The sequence below is a fragment of the Lagopus muta genome, chromosome 1 (genome assembly GCF_023343835.1).
Source record: "Lagopus muta isolate bLagMut1 chromosome 1, bLagMut1 primary, whole genome shotgun sequence".
NCBI classification, from domain to species: Eukaryota; Metazoa; Chordata; class Aves; order Galliformes; family Phasianidae; genus Lagopus; species Lagopus muta.
In genome coordinates, this window is record NC_064433.1 from 15,398,813 (window position 1) to 15,419,822 (window position 21,010).

The following is a 21,010-nucleotide window of genomic DNA, read 5'->3' on the forward strand; positions in this document are numbered from 1 at the left end:
TGGATCCATATGTGCATAAATAATCTGTGCATGATATAAGGAGAAAGTTAAAACAATATCTGTGTTATTACTTTGCATGCATTTGTGGCACAGCTAGAGGTAGCTGTGAGTACAACTGGTCACACAGGAATCTGTAAGCTCATTCTTTCATATAATAAGCTTCCAACTTTGGCAAGTATCTCTTAACATTCACATTCCCTCTTCCTTAGAGAAAAGATATAAGGCACAAGCAGGAAAAAGCCATACAGAGAGATGCACAAGCTTACTGGTTATTGTGTATTATTTTCAAAAGTGCTACTATTTCCCCATTCCAAGGACATTCAGCCATGGTATTTGTATAGTAACTGTCTAATTTACTCTCTCAACCCTTGCTTAAGGTAAGCCACAGTTTCCTCTCAGCCATGTCTGGGTAATCCAGAGCTACGAACGGCCCACGGCTCCACAGCGTGCCACCCATTTCCTTGCCCAGCTCCAGGCCTTTCAAGGCGCAGCTCTTGGGCTGCAATGAGACTGTTCTGTTCTGCTCCCAGACTGGGATCCCACACTCCCTCCTTCCATCCCTGCAGGGCCCAGGAGAGGGTGGCCGCAGGGGAACAGCTTGGTGGGAACAGCACACTGCTCTGGTTGACACAGGATTGAGGGACCTGACAGACAGGTACAGCCAGTTACACAGCCCCCGGCAGGCAGAAGGCCTCTGAGGTATGCACAGCTGCTCCAACCCAAAATAATGCTTGCTTGTGCAGGTGATCACCCTACTCTCACCCCAGTACTGTTCTGCTTCACAAGGATCAATAACACATCCTTGGGAGCGAGTCAAAACTTCCCTCCAAACGTCAGCAGGTTTTACCTTTCCTGTCCGAAGGTCTGAACAGAGTATCTGGGAAGATAACAGATGATTCCAGATCTTTCGGATAATCCTCCTTAATCTCATGAAATCGTGGTATTCTAGCTCCCGTAAAATTAGACTTGTCAAAGATGTCAACTGCAATAACTGGAGAAAAAAAGTTTCCCACAAAATTAAGTTTAATTCATTCAAATATGATATTGAAACAAAACAAAACGTGATTGGATGCTTAAAACATCTGCACAACACAGAGAAGAAATGTAAACCCTCAAGTACAAAGTCGAATCACAGAATCACCAAAGTTGGAAAAGACCTTCAAGATCACCCAGTTCAACCACCTACCTATCACCAATAGGTGATACTAAACCATGTCCCTCACTAAATCAAACATCTAGTTCTCACTAAACCATGTCCCTCAACACAAAATCCAAATGTTCCTTGAACACCTCCAGTGTCAGTGACTCCAGTGAAGCCCATTCCAATGCTTGACCACTCTTTCAGAAAAGTAGTATTTCCTAACGTCCAGCCTGAATCTCCCCTGGCACAAATCTAATTTCTCTCCCCGCGTACCTTAAATGGCAACTAGAAGTCCGTGTTTCAGCACCGATACAGTTAGGAAATCACACATTTAAAAGGACTGCGGAGGCAATGGAAAGGCCTTCGCAGTGCAGTATTCATACTGGGAAAATAGTACCACATACTTGGGAAACTAGAGTGTTGTGTTCCAATTCCAGACTTGTTTCTGTAGGGAAGGCCAAGCCTGCTGCTTCAGAAATATGTATTTTCTCTATCAGCTTAGTTGATGTGGCATTTTAAAGAAAATAACCTGGATTTTACCCAGGAATACTCCCTAGTCCTCTAGCTCTCTTCCCTCTGTGTTAACAGTTACTCCCTGGCTCACCTCATCAGCTCTGCCTGTTGTCTAACTGCCAAAATATTTAAAAGCAGCTGAGTTGGCTTGAACTTTCCCATTTATGAAAAGTCACTGAGTGCCAATTTAGATGTTATAATAAAAGTGAGAAGCTGGAAGTCCTGGGGGTAACCCTACACTGAAAGCTGTGATCTGCAGCAAGTTTCTATATGAAGAAATATCCAAGTTAAGATCTGCAAATTCCAATTTCTTTTCCAGCCACTAAATAACACTAGTGAACCACTAGGAAACTCCATTAACACCACATTCACCTGGAAAAACTGTTCAAAAGAAAACAGACGTCTTTCAGCACAGTTGCCTCATCCCTCCCAAGCTCTTGACTTTTTTACTCAGGAAGAGGTGGTCTGAAAAAGCAGGGTTTACAACCTGCAAAAAATTCTGGGCTTTGTTTTTCATCTTAGTTAAAACACCGTACGTACATTTTTCTGAACGTGAAGATAAAAATATTTTGATTCTGATATTCCTAAATCAAAAGGAAAACTTTAGCTTTGGTCTGTTAAAGAGAATCAGAAGTATTTCGGTTTGGCTCAGCTCAGCAACAGTCTCTCTGCACTGGAGCCAATGCAGGACTCTGTAGAATCACAGAATCCTTAGAGTTGAAAAGGACCCTTGAAAGTTATCTACAGTTTCCCTGCAATGAAGAGGGACAGCAGAGCTATGTCAGGTTGCCCAGGGCCTGATCCGGCCTTGCCTTGAAAGTCTCCATGGAAGGGGCATCCACCACAACTCTGGGCAACCTGTTCCAGTGCCTTATCGCTCTTCCATTCTTCAGCTGCCTGTGTACTGTGGTGACATCAGTGAAATACATTACAGTCCTAAACGTGCAGGCACTGCTCTGTGTTAGAGAGAGCATTTACTTGGATAGAGAGGGAAAGAGTCTTGGTATATCTGATGTTTCCTTCTTGGTTTAGACCCACAGAGGATTTAGTTGACCCCAAGGATTTTGCTCTGGATTTTGCAAGGCTGGATGTGGTTTGAAGGCTCAGACGGATGCTTCTGAGAAAATACCTTTCAACATATCTGGACAGGTTCCAGGGCAGTAAGGCATTTGAAATTCAGAGGTATATGATCAATAGCAGGGCTTTGTTTGTTTTTTTTTTGTTTGTTTGTTTTTTGTTTTTTTTTTACATCAGTAATTCTTTAGGAGGTGGTGCAGTAGTGATTCTTTCAAAAACCCTATGCAATACACTCAACTATAGCAGGTAGACTTAAAAGACATCATCATTACTCACAAACTTAGTCCATCTAATCATCTGTACACCACTATGGCTGCAACCGAATGCCATAGCCCACAGGGAAAGCAGGTCAGAAGTCTCCCAGGAGGCCTCCATGGTAATTGGGATCAAAGTTGAACTGACTTGAAATGAATGCACTGAATAGGTTAGACAACACATACCTTGTGTTTCCAAGTTGGTATTATTAAAATCAGTAGTTAGCACCTCTATCTTACACACTTTTAAAGCACTGATACAAAGCAGCAGTTTTCAATACGGGGACTCACTCATGTTAGCAGCAACGATGACAAAAGGTCTCATGTAGGTTTTCTTCATGTTCTGGGCCACGTTGTTGAAATAATCCTCATAGTGCCTTAGGAGATGAGCTGTGCCACCCTCTGTTCGCTGAATTTGTTCCCACTGCTCCTTGTTGTTGGGATCCAACAGGGCACTACCCACTTTGATAATATTCTGAGAAGCAAAGGACAAGTCTAAATTATGAGGCAAAAAGAGCCCTGGATTTCAAGTGATGAACATTTTAAAAGGTTGCCATTACTGCCTCGGGGGAGAGCAAAATTAAATATTTTAATGTAGATATGTTCTTCTAAAGCCCTATGAAAATATCTTCACCAGTTACTGACCCTGAATCCATATGTATACATATATATTTTACATGAAGGAATGCCCTTCACAATTTTTATGAGCAAAGTAAGAAAAAAAAAAATTGGAGGCTGTAAGATAAGTACCTATTTTTAACTCCTCTTTAAGAGAGGAAACATCAAGAAAATGCAGAAGGAAAATCTAATCATACTCCACAGAACCACAACATGGCCGAGGCTGGCAGTGCCCTCTGTGCTCCTCTGCCCAACCCATGCCCCAGCAGGGACACCCAGAGCAGGGTGCCCAGGGCCATGGCCAGGCAGCTCCTGGAGATCTCCAGTGAGGAGATCCACAGCCTCTGGGCAGCTGTGCCAGTGCTCAGCCACCTGCATAGCACAGAAGTGTTATCTGATGTTCATATGGAACCTCTGTGCTTCAGTTTGTGCTCACTGACTTTGTGTTCCAGTTCATCCCCATTTTCTTTGTCTATGAGAGATGTGAGAAGAAAAGCAGAGTACTGTTATGTACACTTAAAGAGCTCATCTAGGGAAATTAAAAAATGTGATATGCTAAAACTAAAAGAAAGTCACAGATATAAATATGCTTGCTCCTCTTTTCTTATTTTTTTTCTTAATGTAGCTGATAACTATGGCAACTTGCTTGGGAAGCATGCAAATAACACAAGCAAATATTAGCTTGCATATAGAAACTTGCACATACACGTAACAGAAGTTAATGCATGCTGTTTTCCCCCATGTTTATGTTTTTTCAAATGCTGTTGAAAAAGTGGTCTTAGATGAGGACCTACTGCTTCTGCACTTTATCATGAGAATATTCAAAGGAATCCTAAAGGAGAATGGAAGAACAAGACTAAAAACCAGTGTCACATGACTGAAATGATAAAGGTGCTGAGCAGCGTTCGATCTTAGTGTAATTACTGGCTATACTGCTGGGTCAAAACCTAAACCTAATTTTACCTACAGGTAAAATTTGAATAAATGGTGGTAAAATGTAGCTGCTTCAAGCTCTGTGATAGAAGAAGGAAGTATCTGGACACACATAACCTTTAATTTACAAACAGACGGGAAAGGTGCTGCATTCCCTAAGTATTCCCTGAAGTTGCAAGCTTCTATTTGGAATATAAGAGACCGCCATTATTACTGCTGCTATCTGGGAGGAGAAGCACTACATGGTTCCCCAGGAACGCACTGCAGCAGAAGACACACGCTGTACTTGGTACCAGGCCTCCTCACTACCCGACAATGTTATTTATGGCTTTTTTGATCGCTTATACTTTTCTGGCTCCCTCCAAAGGCTACATAAGAATAAATTCCTTCTCCCCTTGTGCTCCCTCAGCCTAGGATGTAACCTCATTTTTCTCATGAGCATTACTGACTAGTTTTCAAACTCCTGACCTAACCTAAAAATATTTAGGGAGTTCTTGAAAACATCATCTGTATGGAATTCAGTGCTAAATGCAGGGAATAATAAATTAAAGCAGAGGTTTTCAGACCATTATTTCCCAAACCACACGTTAAAAACCCAGTTCCTTCTCAAGATCTGAACTGGGAGATTCACTGACCCCAGAGCCAATAGCTACAAGTTTATCAGCAGAAGGTTTCCTTAGGAAAGAAAACGGAATCTCTTACGTTAGGTTTTTCTAAACTGTTAAATGTTTCAGAAGTTCTTCATTGTCTGTTGGCCAAGACAATGAGGAATTTTCTCAGCCATGCTTCCTTCTGCTCCCACCTCTCAGGGAGGTGGTACGGCTCCCTTACTTCGTGGTGCAGCATGAGGTTCTCTGTGTTCAAGTGAAAGCCTGCCTGAGCGCATCTTTCCATCACAGTTATATGTTTCCCCATGCCAAGGAGGGTGCTAATGCTTGTTTTCTAAATCTGATCAAGTCCTTAGTAATTAATGGGTATTTAATGAATGCTCTTACTAGCAGAAGCCCTCTGGCACTCATTTCCAATATTTGTATCTGCCTGCATCACTTGAAATCTCAATAGTGTGGAGTTTCTTTCAGTGTATCAACTCTTTAATAGATATTGTTCAAGTGTTTCCAAGCTGAATGGAGTCAGTAGCTGGCTCAGGGTTCACTACAAATTTAAATGAAAACGATGAAATTAGGCAAGTTTTCCAACATAACTGAATATAATAAACAAAGTAAGTAATAACCAGGAATAGTACACTTGATTATCTTTAAATTTGAGGAATTTTACTTTTGGTTGCTAGTATGATACTATTTATTTTAACAGTGCTTTCTATGACATATACATGTCATGCACATCTGCATGCACATAAATATGTACAACCAGCCTTCCATTCTAAATTGAAAAGACTGACTCATTTGTGAGACAGATTAGAGCAGCTACATCATACTCACTCCTATTTGGTCAAAGACAAATTCACATATCAACCTTCAGTTGCCATAAAACTTCTCAAAAGAACTGCAAAGTCCCAGCACAATGTGCAGCATTTCTCTTACCTCGTTGAACTCCACGTCCCTAGTTGCTGCCAGGTCAAACCCTTGCTGCTGGCTTTCATATCGTAGGACCCGGATCATCATCTGGTAAGCTGTCCTCACATCATTGCCATACAAGCTGTGTGTGTATTTGGTGGCATTTTGTAGTACTCTCACAATCTGTATGGTTTTGTCTCCATCCAGTATGGTCTCATTGCGGTGTAACTTCTCATTCTGAACCAGAGACATAAAGAAAATGAAGAAAGAGAATTAAGAAAAAGATTTTATTTATTATTCATTCATTTATTCGTTTGTCCACTTGTTTAAGGAACTCTAGCACCAAGGAGTTGCTTGATCCAAATGGTACTTTGGAGAGAAAAGCTGGATAGGACAGCTCAGTTGAAGATGTAACTCAGACTCAGAAAAGTGCAAGGGTCCAGATAGGAAGAGAGGGGGTTAAGAACTCAGTTGATGGATGGAGTGTAAGGACCTCAAACTGGAGTCTGATTGATGATCATTTATAAAATAAAGACAGAAACTGTAGGATTTCTCAAAGAGTGTAAATATTAACAATATGTTTACTAGTGCTGAGACAAATTAAGCAATAGATAAGCAATCAGAAACAAGGTATAACAAGAAGATCAAGAATAGCCATTATCAGTTCAAGGGAAAACTACAATGGATCAGCAGAAAAAAAAGATCTTTGTGCTGGATTATCACCTATGCAAATCAAGAAGTCACAGACACATAATCAGTAAGGTTGAAAAAGACCTCTAAGATCATTTAATCCACCTACCACCAATATCCACATGAATATTCTCCACTGTCCTCTGTACTCAGCACTGTTCCCCAGCCTGAACCAGGGAACAATCACATTGGATATAAGGAAAAAGTTCTTCACTGGGCACTGGAACAGGCTGCCAGGGCAGTGGTCATGATATCGAGATGCCAAAGGTCAAGTAACACTTGTTTGGACAATGCTCTCAGGCACATGGTCTGATTTTTGGTTGGTCTCATGTGGAGACAGGAGTTGGACTTGATGATCCTTGTGGTCCCTTCCAACTAAGGATATTCTATGGTTCTACGATAATTTATATCAAGTGGACATTTGGACTAGAGCACAAGTAGTCACTGGACACTAGCTATAGTGCATATCTCTTCACTTGGCTATTGGGTAAGCAACTATACATGCACATATGTCACACTTCAGTAGATTAGAGAAACCGTTTGCAGATTTTGCTGTGCTCCATGTGTGCTGTGTCCTGACAGGTTGATCATACTAAATACAAGAAAACACAGCTTACCATGACTTTCAGATCCACAAAAGTGTTGGTGGTACAGTTGAAAAGCTCGGGAGGCAGCCAGCCCTTCTCAATGTTACAATGGCGAACTGCATTTCCTGAAGGAAACAACAAATTAAACAATGTTGTGAAATGTTCCAGATAAATCTTCATGGGTTTCTATTTTCAAGTTTCTCAGGAATATGAAAGCATTTCACTTTCCAAACCATCATTTGTTTCTGAGAAGAGTTAAAGACCGCTGATCCTCTTGAACCATTTTCCCAGGTTCCTGGAAGGTTTCAGGCAGGCTTTGGGTCTGCCCAGCCACTCCCAGCTGTGTTACCCCAATGTTCCCTAACAAATTTGACAAATTGTTTACAATAAATACGAGAAAGACCATGTAAATACTTATAAAACCATACCCCTGCTCAGATTCCTGTGCCATAGTCTATATAGGAAGATCACCTTGATAAACGCTATTTTCATGTCAAAATATGCTGCACACTGCCAAAATATGCATTGCACAATGCATGCAGGAGACATTTCAGGCAATGCAAATTGTATTTTGCCACTTGAGAATGGTTTATGAACAGCCTTCTGTTTAACTTACTACCTTTTACTATTTGTTGAATCATTTCAAAACATCGCTGTGGAATCTTCACAGTGAATTTCAAATTATCAGATTCAAGAATTTACGCTGTGCTAATTAATTTTGGATACCTGTTGCACGCGTCAAGGTGATTTAATTGCTAATATCTAAACAACACAATTATAATTGATAGAACAATATATAACTATGTTATTTCTCTTTCATGGATTTACAGTTAAACTTCAGGTTCCTATTAGAATATTCATTATTATAAACATTACTTTATTTGGTTGTTCTGTAAAATTAACTTAGTGTGCAATTCCTAAGAGTACCCCTGCCCACTACCTGCTAGAAGAGATACTAGCATCACCCACAGGAACAGAGCATATATAGTGAGAAAATTTATTTTAATTCCACTTCAGAGTGTTTATCAATGAAAATACTCTCTAATTAAAAAAAAATAAAATTCATATTCTAAAATCCTTAGAAGTGGAGCTGGGGTTACCATGAGTCCTTTGTACACCTGTAGGCATGGACCTGCTCCTAGCAATACATGGAAGAGTTACACAGCCCTTTGTAACACACGGAACCAAAAGACTGCTCACAGCAGGTAAGAATCCCTGGTCTAGAAATGAGACAGAGGCTTTGTTTCCCATGGAACAACCTTAATAAGAGATTGTGGACTTGTTTTCAAAAACCTGCTCTGGTTTTCTGTAAGATAAACATTTTTGGGGACACATGCAAAAAACAGATTGCTGTTGTTTCACAGTACAAAACAACACAGCTCATGTGCTGGTAGAATAGGTTTTTCAGCCGCATTAATTGTGAGACATTTGATGGAAAACGGTGAGCTCTGCTGTACCTCTTTGCTTTGCTGCCTGCAATGCCACGCAAACAGACCTCATTTTATCTTTGCCCACAGGAACTGTATTACTGGAGACTGTGGTAAGTCTCCAGAAACTGGGAGTTACCTGTGTAAGGAGTGCTTGAGCAACAGAAACCAGAAAATTGGACAGCACCCTTCTGAAAATGCAGATATGAAATCTCTGCTCTCTACACGTGTTTGTCTGCTATTATTCCAAATTTATTGTAACAGTTCTTTCATGCTGGACGACCACTGAGCACCCTGATGGAGCTGTAGGTGTTCCTGTTTATTGCAGGAGAGTTGGAATAGATGGCCTGTAAGGGTCCCTTCCAATTCAAACGATTCTATGATTCTTGTAATCTCATTCATCTCTCATTCCCAATATACACTTTTTTTTTCTTTTTTTTTTTTGCTGTTCCCCACCCCCTACCTCCCCTCCAGGCATGTAGATGAGACAGTTACTGTTTTATCTAGGGAACTTACCCACGGATCCCTTTGGACACGGCACAGCAGCTGGCTGGCCAAACTTGGTCTGTGGCCACCAAATGCCAGCCTCGAAAGCTTTGGGACACCCGTTATAAATTACTGAAAGCAGAAAAAGAAAGGATGCAATTTTTCGGACGAGGTAAAATCACAGAGGAGCAAGGAGACACTGCAGCCTGCCGAAGGACATTCCGGCCATTCCCAAACCCTGCCAGGATCCCTGCTCTCTGCAGCACTTCCCAGGCTGTGACCCATCACCTGCTCCTTGCTCAGCAGCATGGTCAGACAGGTATGGGCAAAGGAGAGCTCAGGATGATTACGGGGCTCTGCAACTTAGCTCTGTTATCTCTGTCCACTCCTTTCTTGTGGGAAAGCCTTTCCCTGCTGTTTCACCCACACGCTGCAGCTCAATGACTGCTGCAGCAGCTTTATGCTGATGGCGGGAGGAAGGTGGGTGAGCAGACAGGCAGGGCAAGAGAGGCAGGGAGAAGAAACAGAGGGCCCCTGAAGCGTGGCACAGGACATGCATCGGATCACACGCTCCTCTCTCCCCACACCCCATCTCCCCACTGCCACCAGATCCTACAACCCCCAGTGCTGGGCAGTGTGTGTGGCTGGGCCGTACCTTCGCAGCCCCTGGCAGTGACCTCAGCGAAGGGGTTGTCGCAGCGGTTGCACTGCCGCCCGATGACACCAGGCTTGCAGGGACACTGTCCTGTCTCCATGTCACAGGAGCGCGTGTGGGAGCCGGAGGGGAAGCAGTCACAGGGGTAGCAGGTGTCACTGCTCTGCGGCCGGTAGTAATTGGCCTGGAGAAACAGAAATGCACAGGCTATGAGGTGCTTTACTTCTATGCCAAATCACTCGTGTTTTGTGCTCAGAAATCCTGCTGTTGGAGCAGCGCAAAATGGTTCACTGAGCACAGCACTGGATAATGATATTGCAATTAATAGAAAACATAAAATTTGATCATTCTTTCTGCTAACCCCCAGTTAGCTTACTGCATTAGGCAGGCTGAGCATGGCAGGGCTGCTGGGCTGCCTGGGATTGCAGACCCATAGCTCAACCACTGTTTGTAGTGGGGCCAAGACCACTTGAGTACTTGCTGCTGCTGCCCAGAAAGCACATTCTTGGAGGATTTGCAGTTTTCTCTGTTACGCAATTTGACTCTTGTCTAGCTCAGACAAGCCTGTAAGAAAACCTCTTGTATCGTCCATTTTTGCTGCATGTACGGTGTGGAGAGAAACCAATGATCACATATTCAAATTGCATCTGCAAGCACTTTTGATCTGAGGCATTATGTGATTACATGAGACAATGGAGTGGGCGCCCCACTGACTTGATTTAATGCAACAGTTGCTGTGTGTCCTGCTGGCATTTAGGAAATAAGTGCTGGGCCAGATTCACTGCTGCTGGTTCAAACAGGCAGGGCTACTCTGAGGTCATCCCAGCCTATTGTAAAACCCTTTGTGAAAAGCCTATTGTAAAACCTCCAGGAGGGAGGCACTTCCCATCCCCACTCAGCTTCATCCCTACAATCTGCAACAAGGCTGGAAAGAGATGCCCCCAAGGAAAGTATTTAACCCCAGTTTTATTCTCCACTCCTAAGCAGCTAGGTCTTCTGCTGGCCCACTGCAGAAGACAGCTAGGCCAGCTAGCCCAAGCTGCAGCATGGTGATCGCTGCCTGTGACACAGCAACCACCTCCAGCATTCCTCTGCACCCAGCTCTGATCTCCCCTGATAAATTGGGCTGCACTTCAGAGAGAGCAGAGCCAGGCTTTCCTCCTCTCAGTTTTGCTTTCCAAAGGCAAATAAGATAAGAGCTGCACAGTACGTTTTCGTGAAAGGCAGTGCCAGCAAAATGTTTGGGGTAAACATTAACTATACTGTGCACATAAAGGATATAAAGCAGAACTGTGTATGCTTTGTCTTGGTTGTTGCAGTTATTAGTGATATAGTTACATTTTAAGCTAAAGAATTTTGACTTATGACTGGTTTCTTCTGCTTACCTTACAGTGACATTCCCCATTGGTCTTATTGCAGTCTGGATCAAACCCTTTGCTAGTCTCACAATTACAAGGACCACAGATGGGATTTCCCCACCAACCTCTGGGACAAGGCAAGTCAATCCTATAAAAGAAAACAACATCCAAAGGGAGTTCTTTTAAGCTACCTCATAAAAGGCGGGAAAGAAGAGCTCTGAGCCAAATCTGCACTTGGCTCCATTAGCTTACAGGGCATAATGTATCTCTCTGCAGCAGCTACCACTTTATATGTCTACCTCTATATATGTAAACTGCAATAAAAAAAGATAAAGGATATTAGTTCCATGACACTCTAGTGGCAATGCTTCTCTAAATACTTTCAAGAACAGTTCCTTTGTAAGTAGTATACATCTCTACAAGCAAATAAAGAGCTTTTTCCTTCGGGAGGGAGTACCCACACTGCCAGATGGTCCCTGCTCCCACCAGCCCCATGTGTGGTACCCCTGTGTCAGCACAGGTTGGGGCAGGCTGGACAGTCTGTGCCAGGCTATGCTGATCCTCCAGCAGTCCACATCCTGTCCTTAGCAGACCCACTGCCACCAGCATGGTTTTGGAGGAGGATGGAAAGTGTGGCTGGGAACATGGAGGAGGGAACACCGGCTGCTTTGATTCAGGCTAGCTGGAAGTGCCACGGACACTTCCATTGGCTGCACTCTGGTGAATGCTTCAATGGTACAAAAGCTGGAAACACCACTGGAGGAGGAGATTTTACAGCCCTCCTGCCTCGTGGAACAGCACAGCTAGCCAGAGTCCAATCATCAGCACACAAGCTGAAGGATAATAATTGTTTTTGCTGTTTTTTTTTCCCTTGGGTAAAATTCTAAGCAGGTTTGTCCCACCGCCACTCCAACACTAGTGCTGGCAAAGATTGCTCTGGGATGAGGCAGTCTGTACAAACCTTGACAGCTAAAAGGACATCAAGCAAGAACCTTAAGGATGTCACTGCCAAGGCTGCCATCAGCAACAATGCACAAAGGAATCCCTTTCCTGCTGAAAATCTACAGAAAGAAAATCTGTTTATGCCTGCTTCAAAGACAGTGCTGAATGTTGATTAGGGTAATTGCTGGGCTTGTACATTTATGCTTTGTAATATGGAAGAAAAGAAACCAACAGTGTTCTATTTGACATGAAGTCAGCAGATAATGACAGGGGACAACTTCTCCACATTGCTAGTCCAAGGGAATGAAAAATGAAAAATGAATCTGGCAACAGTGTGACCAGCATTTGCAAGCCCACACAACAGAAGGCAGAGGAAGAAGTCTGCAGTTATCAAAGGAAAGGAAACAATACCACATGAGGTATTCCTAAGCAAGTAGACAAATGAACATAATTTGCACATCATGAATGGTCTCAGAATAAGAGGAGGCTGGTTGCTGAATACTTACCTGAGACAAAGAAGCTGTTGATGAGGGAATCAGCAGGTTTTTTCCACCCACCAGCAGGGCACAGGCCTCCTAGGCTGTCCAGAAGATGTAGATTTTTGACAGCCCAGGGACCAGACCCAAACTTTCAAAGCCATTTTACATGGCCAGGTCCCCTAAATGGGTGCATTGCTGTGTGTGTGTGCTGGGGGAGCTGGAGCAAAGGTGCAGAACCAGCTCTGGCCAAGCCTACACTAAGATTCAGGGCAGATCGATGCTGTTTAACACAGCATAACTGCTTTAGCCCCTGAACTGCTGGTGAAGGAAAACGGTCTCTGAGAGTATGGAAATTTGCCTGCTCTCCGAGAAGAGAGCTCAAGAGCACCAAAGGACAAGGAGCCTTCAATTACCAAATACTACAAACACTTGAAGTAGAACAGGAAAGCTCACTGAAGCAGAAAATAAGCTGGGACTACTGCTTCCTTAGGAGGAGAGGTGGCTGGGAGGATCATGGAGCCAAAGAATGAGAATAATTCTCTTACTTGCTCTCACAGTACTGCCCATAGTAGCTCTGTCCACATTCACAGGTGTATCCATGGGATGAGCTAGGTTTATGCACGCACGTGGAGACATGCTCACACGGGTTCAGGTTACATACATCAACACAGTCTCTTCCAAAGTACCCTGGGGAGACAAAGTCATAAAATTACAGCAACCATTGTAATTTATGATTTGCTTGTCTCTAAAAGACCATTTATTTTAAGCTTACACACTAATAAAACATCTTCAATAATCAATAGATACCCCAAGATACTGTCCAAAAAAAGGTACTCTTGCTTCTCAGCAAAAGCTAAAGTGGGCTGCTCTTTTCAACTGTCTGTTAACATGCTTGAGGTGCCCTTGTATCTTTGGTCCCCAGTTCTATAAGCAGGGCAAGTTTCACAGATTGCTTTGTATTATCTCTCTGCACATATGAGAGGTGACTGCACTGAGTGCTGACAGCATGTCCTGGCTGCATGCACCAAAACAGAGAAAACTTTCAAAGTATCTTGATTAGGATGCAGGGTATGAGACTGAAACCCAACAGCAAAAAAGGCTGGGAAAGAAAAAAAAAACAAAATGAAACAGAAGGAAAAAAAACAGAAAAGAAGAGAAAGGAAAGTGCACAGAATGAGCACTTTGACCAGAAACTGTCTTTCTGTTTGGTTGAAACGCTGCCTAGAACAAATGATTCTTAGTCCATGCCTGCAGCTTCACTGTGGTACCACAAATCAGAGAAAGACAATACTGGCTGGAAGAGGAAGAATCAGTAGATAAGCACTAAAGCAGCAGCAGGATGTTTTCAAAGGGCTTGCAAAGTGTCCTGCTGCTGCTGCTGTTTTTCTTCTGATGAGATTGTGGAGAAGCAATCCAGCTCCTATCCGAGCACATGGGATGGGTCAGTGCGTTACCTGGGTCGCACACACAGGAGTAGCTGTCCCAGTCATCGCTGCAGTAGCTGTGCTGAGGACATGGGTTGGAGTCACAGGGGTTATCCACTTCACAACCCTCCTTCACATTGATCTTGATAGCCTGTTTCATGTTCAATGTAGCTACATTTGTAGATGTCTCTCCCATTCTTACTCCCTGGTGACAAAAGACAACTATCTTTAATTTAGAGTGCTCATTCTGGATACAGTACTTTGTGTTTCATTACTACTATTAACCTATGAGGCTACAGTTTACAGAAACATCATCTCATGAGTCAAAACCAGGTGTTTTCAAATTCCAGTCTTTGACAAAATCAAAGAAGAAAAAGAGAAGGGACATTCTCCTGTGAGACTAGATTTGTACCTGGGAAAGTGCATGGACATGGCTATTTGGATCCCTAGATTCTGATGGAGGAAACAGATATGTTTGGGAAAGGATAAAAAAGGAAACCTGTATTTTCATATGCACATTTTCTTAGAAGTTCAATATTTGCCACTACACTTCTCATCTCATACCTGCATACAGCCATAAAATCCCTGCTGAACAGAGACTTGGTCTCCAGAGACACCTCCCACAATGATGCTTTTCATTTTCAGTCCAGGTAGTTGATTTCCAATCTGCACAGTGCTCTGTTGAGGAAAAGGGCAGCTGATAAAATGCATTGCCACTCTCTACAACCCAGATACTTTCTCTACTGATGGAGTGCAGAAACAGCTGGCAGTAGATAGCACAAAAAATACTGAAGTGGTGAGGAGCTTGGACATTTGAATGTGACTTTTTACTGACCTAAGATACATAATCATTAGGATTTGTAAATTAATGTAACTTCATTAGGCACCAATCACTGCAGAACATGGATCAGAGCAGAAGTATTTGTCCACAGACTTTTTGAAAAATTTTACTATGGTGCTCAGTGGCAAAGTTCTAATGCTGCTGTACCTGGTACATCCCATAGTCCAAGGACATGACAGCTAGGTACTTGATGTCTTTCCCATCTTTAGCACTCTTTAGCTCTATCAATAAATGATGCCATTCCCCATCACTGACTCGTGTTTGGGTCATCTTCAAACTGGCAATCTGGGTCATGCCACTGTATACTTCAAACTGCACGTAGTTGTTCAGTATCTGTTGGGAAAAAAAAGAAGTCTATTATTTGGCATGTATTTGTATTTCATGAGACAGAAGGCAAGATCACATTTGCTAAGAAAATCACCCCCCAGAAGTACAATAGAAAGCAGAACACTTGCAGTAACTCTTCATATGACTTCAGGTATTCAGTTGCTAATTTTATTGAGCAGAAGAAAGACAACAGAGACATATTCTTTGCATTTGTACTAATGCACACTACTAAGTTTGTTAAGAAAAAAATATCTTGAGCCCCAGAATGTGAATTTTAGAGTGATAGAAGGATGATTAAAAGAATAAAGAAGTCATTTGTATTTATTGCTGTGCACTTAGCTGGGTGGAGCAAGCTATGCAGTTCATGTGGCCATGTCCACAGATGGGGATGGAAGAGGATTTCCTAAGTTTTTTCTAAGCAAAAAAGTCCACAGTTCTACCTGAATGTTGATCTTGGATGCAGTTCCTGCATTTGCCTGCATCAGCATGCCATTGACTTTCCGTGTTCTGAACATCAGCCCAATGTACCATGGCACAGAGATGGTAATATCAAGTTCACTCCAAATGATAATGCTCTCACCACTGAAACGCTGAGGAGAAGGCATTACTGCATAAGGAAAGACAAGACAGAAATATCTTTGTATCCTTCATGACAGAGGTTAAGAGGAGAAATGACATGCAGGGCAGCACCTCCCCACTGATACTGCATTACACAGGTGAGAAATGTTCCTAGAAAGATAAGCTCAGGATCTCTGCTGGTAGATTTCTGACAATGAGTGGGTGGACAGAGCCGGAATTACAAGGGCAACACTCACTGCAGATATTTTCAACATATCCTTGATTACCTGCTTCTAATTAACAGATTAAACACAGAGGAAAGGCTCTGAGGCAACAGGAAATATTAATTAATTATAAATACTCCTGGGCCAGCTTATTCAGCTGTCTCAGTTCTGCAGTCTTTTCACAGGGAGATAGCTGTTGTGCAGCTACCGAAACCATCTGCCTTGGATCTCTAGAGCTGACAGCTGAAGTGTTGCCCTGATGTCTAATCCTGCACAAACATTCAGTGGCTTTGGTTGGGACCCGCTGTTGGCTCCTGAACGATGCCCCCTCTCTTTTGATAGACTCCAAGAAGCAGACTCCATAGTATGTGGGGAACCTGTGCTCCATCACCACCCACACAGTAAATAATATTTTCCTGGTATTCAGATGGAACTGTTATCTGGTTTGAGCCCATTGCCTTTTGTCCTATCACTTGTTCCACCCTATTCCCACCCCTCTTGCTTAAAACTCGAATCCAGTGCTTGAGCTCTGGCTCTCTGGGCCAGTGCATGATTCACCAGTCCGCACTGCAACCACATCAATGTACACCATGACATCCACAATGACCACGATCATTGCCTCCTTCTGTCCTATGCATGCATCAGCCAGCTGGCTCCATCTTCCTCTACCCTGCCAATCTTCACAATAACCTTAACTCCCAATTTCTTTGCTAGTGGTTTTCCAGACCATCGCTGAGATTTTTAAGCCTGCCTGCCTCCAGAGAGCAGACAAGAGGCAAACTCTGGGCCCTCCCACCTGCTACAGGACGGGAAAGCTGTTCGCAAACTTGGCTCCTGGGAGAATGAGACAGGCATGACAATAAGCCACCTTCTTCCTTTTCTCACCAGTGGTAACTTAAGGTGACCATAGACATCATTCCCTTCCCACATTTCTTCCCAACTCCCCTCCCTTCCCTGAGGCCAGGGTGCAACTTCCCTTGTTTGTAGAACAGAAATCCCCGTTCCTCAGCCCTCTGGCCTCTCTCCATCCCCATCCCTTCCCCAAGCCTGAGGCCAGGGGTCTGTAGGGAGGGCTGGTGGCCACATCCAATGCCTACAGAAGGGACTCAATCAATCCTGTCACCTCGGGGGTGAGCACACATGCTTCAAATCATCTCTCTGCCTTGGAGCTGCTACAGAAAGCAGATATGTCACTAGTGGTGGTGATAGCAGCTCTGGGCTCTGTGTTAGGTGGAAGTTAGCAGAATACCTCCACCATCTCTTTCTGCCACCCCCACCCTGCAGACCCTCCTTTCCAAGCCAGAAGCATAACTGCATGCTCTGCCTGCAGCTCTCTATTCCCAAGCTGCTCAGGCAAGATGAGAGCAATTCCAACCTACTTCTGGCCCCTTTGGTGAGGCATGCTGTGCTGAAGTGGTTTGCAAACATTATGGCATGCACACCTCAGCCTGGAGTCTGCTATTCCAGGGTCCATGTCCTGCTGAGAGTAATAATGTCTGATTCAGGGTTGATAAATCAAAAGAACAAAATCCTTGCTTGTGCTGCAAACTATTCTAGGCTAAGTGTCATGGAGAGGATAATGGAAATAAAACCCTACATTACCTGCACCTGGGCAAGCACTGGGCAGAGTTCATCCTTCTGTCTCTAGGAAAGTCATGTCCAGTTAAGACATGTGCTCTTTCCTGGAAGCCTCCAGTGCAAGAGGACTCCAGAACAGCAACGCTGTGCCAGATGTGGTCATGCTGCCTTGGGGGAACAGGCAGCCTGCAGTGCACTGACCCCAAGGATCCCCTTGGGCAGGCTCCTCTGGCTTCCCTGGGGAGAAACTAACGGCAGGTTCTTCACACCCTATGGAACACACCTGCTGCTCCTTCCTCATCTAGTATTAATGAGGTTTTACACATACACGCACATTGTGCTCAATTAAAGAAAAGCCCAGCTAAACTGAAAGTGTTCATACTCAGCAGAGGCTGCCTTCTTGCCAAGGAAGTGGTGATTAAAAATGCACATTTGACCCTGGTTTGAGTCAAAGCCTAATAAAGTCAGCAGGATTCTTTCCACTGATTTAAGAGGGCTTAGGATTTGGCATTTTTATTACAAACAAATTACCGAATACTGCCAAGTGCTGTGGAACTATGTTGGTCATGTAAGTAAATTAATGAAAGCTGCTGTTACCCATCAGTAAGTGAGCTATCATATTTCCTATACAGGCAATCTCACACAGATTTCAAACAGACAAAAGGTGATTTTTCAATTGCAGTCCTCCGTTACTTATTCCTTAAACTGCCACAGTTGGACACAAATGCTCTGAGATGTCAGTGACTGGTAATGGGATGAGATGACACACAGAAAGGTCCTTGCACCCTACCTTGCTCGCAGTTCTTCCCTCCATACTGCACGGGGCACTCACAGATGTAGGTGCTCCACTTGTTGACACATGTGCCTCCATTCTGGCACCAGTTGGCTTCGCAATAGTTCCTCTGTGCTGCACAGCCTGCGATTCAGAAAAACAGTTGCTTAACACAGCTTCAGCAAGAAAAGGCTCTGAGTGACTGAATCTGAGTTTATTTGCAAAAAGGAGACTTAATCAGCCTTTTTTTTCCTAATAAATACACTTGAAGGCAGTGAAGCAAAATATGGATGGCAAAAGTTTTCATGAGCTGGGCAAGTGTCAAATTCATAAAGACAAACCAATCCATAGCTATTCAATTCAATCACTGAGCTCTGTAAATTAAGAGAAAATTTGAGACAAGTATCCAGCAATCACTGCAGGAGACAGCCAGATCAACCAGTGCTATGATTCAGTACCACTGTTCTCAATTTACTGTCATGTAACAAAGAAACTAATGAGGGAAAGGCAATATGTACTGTCACACAGAGGAGTAAAGCTATTGTAGGTTTTAAACCATGTGGGAACATGCTTTAAAATGAGGAAAAAGAAATTCAATCTCAAAAAAACCACTTCTTATGTCCTTTCTGATGTTTATTTTCACAGGACAAAAATTTGTCTTTAACCAATATTAGGGTAATGAATATCAAAAAAATTCTCCAAACTAAGCAAGTCATCTGAAGCTTATGCTACAACTTCCTTCTTATCATACGATCAGTGCACCAAATAAAAAACAGAATTTAGCTCTTACACAGACCTTCAGCAGGGTGAAAGGAAAGGACTTGCCTTCTTCTGTGTAAGAGACAGATTGACGTGGATGAGAACGTTATGTAAATCAGAATTAATCTTAGTTGATCCAGGGACAAGAAACCAACCCAGAAATTCCAACAGGCTGCTGCATGAAACCGGCTTCAGACATGGAAAACTGCCCCATTTGACTTACAGGATAAACATAATTCATGAAAAAGTCACTATAAACAATGTCTTTTTCACGAAGTAATCCCAATGGCTTTCAGAGCAAAGTCACATTGAATAGGTAGTTATTTCTTTGTTTAAAAAAAGAGTAAATCATCTGTACAAATTCCTGGGAAAAACTTGTAGTGATGCAGAAGAGTCTAAACAAGCCCAGCGCTTTTCTGCACGCCACTTACACTTTAAGTGTGCCCCATGCCTTGTGTGTGCATCCTTGGCACAGGTGCTGAGCACACCTTGCTCAAACAGACGAGGTGCTGAGCAGGCCTGGCTGCAGTCGTGCCAGGGATGGGGCTGCTCACAGTGCCCACCCTTCCGAAGTGCTGTTTTACATACAGCTAGGGCAGAGAGCTTTCTCCTGTTGACTTCTGAGCCTTTAGTCTTTCCTACCTGGCAGCGTGCCATTATTGGCAATGAAACTAGCCATGTCAATTGGCTTGCTGTCAATGGAGAGGTTCCTCATGCAGCCCACAAACTGCCTGTTGTGCACTGGGAAATCTTCTGGCAAGTTTGGGACGCCGCCGAGCAGCAGAGGGCCAGTCAGGTCCAAAGATCTGAAAGAACAAAGAAATGATCACTGTTTCCTGCGTGCTGTTTTGATTCTTATCTTACTGTTTCCATAAGCACGTAGGAGATGTTGAGTTTACTTGTGTTGCCATTCAGCTCCCTCTGCTACAGCAGCATTTTTAGAGCCTGTAATCAAACAAGTCTTTGGTGAAACAGCTGTTCTTGGTGACAATGCAGAAACACCATAATCTGTCCAGTAGCTGTTGCTGTATGCACACAGAACCCAATGATCTGTCTCGAACAGTGGCCAACATGAGGAAGAAAATGAAAATTATGGGAAAACGTACAGCTGTGGGTCACTTCTTTCTGACTCCAGTAAGCCAGGGGCTGGCTTAGACACAGCAACAAAAGGGCTGAGGAGGTTAGACTTTCGTATAATGACTTCATTACCATACACTGCCAATTCTTTTTAAGACTTCTGAAAATTTGATTGGTGGAAATAGATTCCACTGATTGATTCCAGACTGCAAAAAGTCTTGAATTTCCTAATTTTTATGATGCTCTCTTTCCTTGGGATTCAAGAAAAGCATGTGCATATCAATGGCTTTTTTGCCATCACTCATTATTTTATACCCCTATACGTTATTTGTCATCCATTTCCTCTTTAAACGACAGGAATAATCTTTTTGGCCTTTCCTCACAGAAAAGTTTTTTTCTCATAGCTGATGAGTTTCTGTGACCTCTTCTGTGCCTTCTTCATTTCCATCTCCTTTGAAAACAGGACTGTAAACTCAAGTGATGGAAGTATTAAGCTTTTCAGCTATCTCCTTCCTAAAAATGTTTAACATTGTATTTGCCTCACTCTCCATATTTTCAAGAGTGGATTATTTTCTGGAGCCATCTACGCTGACTTCTGGTTCATTCTGGGGCAGTTTAGGCACATGTCTGTGTCTATGTGAAAATGCATTGCACCAGGTGTGTGGTAACCTCCACAAAATTTCATCTGCCAAACTAAAACTTGTCAATTTTTCTTGTTAAATTGCATCTGTTTTTCTGACTTTATCTGTTTGATTGTTAACCTCACATTGCTGGCT

At 43.1% G+C, this 21,010-nt stretch overlaps 1 protein-coding gene across 1 annotated transcript in view; it reads right to left on the reverse strand.

Moving 5' to 3' along the window:
• Positions 1–21,010, reverse strand: part of CELSR1 (cadherin EGF LAG seven-pass G-type receptor 1) — a 158,742-nt gene that overhangs the window by 26,740 nt on the left and 110,992 nt on the right. The window contains exons 7-20 of the mRNA XM_048933385.1: positions 19,800–19,963; positions 18,417–18,542; positions 15,707–15,873; positions 15,087–15,272; positions 14,663–14,776; positions 14,129–14,303; positions 13,220–13,361; positions 11,281–11,401; positions 9,896–10,079; positions 9,271–9,372; positions 7,358–7,452; positions 6,078–6,287; positions 3,277–3,460; positions 848–991 (exon numbers count right to left, since the gene is read on the reverse strand). Of these exons, the coding sequence (XP_048789342.1) occupies positions 848–991; positions 3,277–3,460; positions 6,078–6,287; positions 7,358–7,452; positions 9,271–9,372; positions 9,896–10,079; positions 11,281–11,401; positions 13,220–13,361; positions 14,129–14,303; positions 14,663–14,776; positions 15,087–15,272; positions 15,707–15,873; positions 18,417–18,542; positions 19,800–19,963 (2,114 nt within the window). The remainder of the gene's footprint in view (positions 1–847; positions 992–3,276; positions 3,461–6,077; positions 6,288–7,357; positions 7,453–9,270; positions 9,373–9,895; positions 10,080–11,280; positions 11,402–13,219; positions 13,362–14,128; positions 14,304–14,662; positions 14,777–15,086; positions 15,273–15,706; positions 15,874–18,416; positions 18,543–19,799; positions 19,964–21,010) is intronic.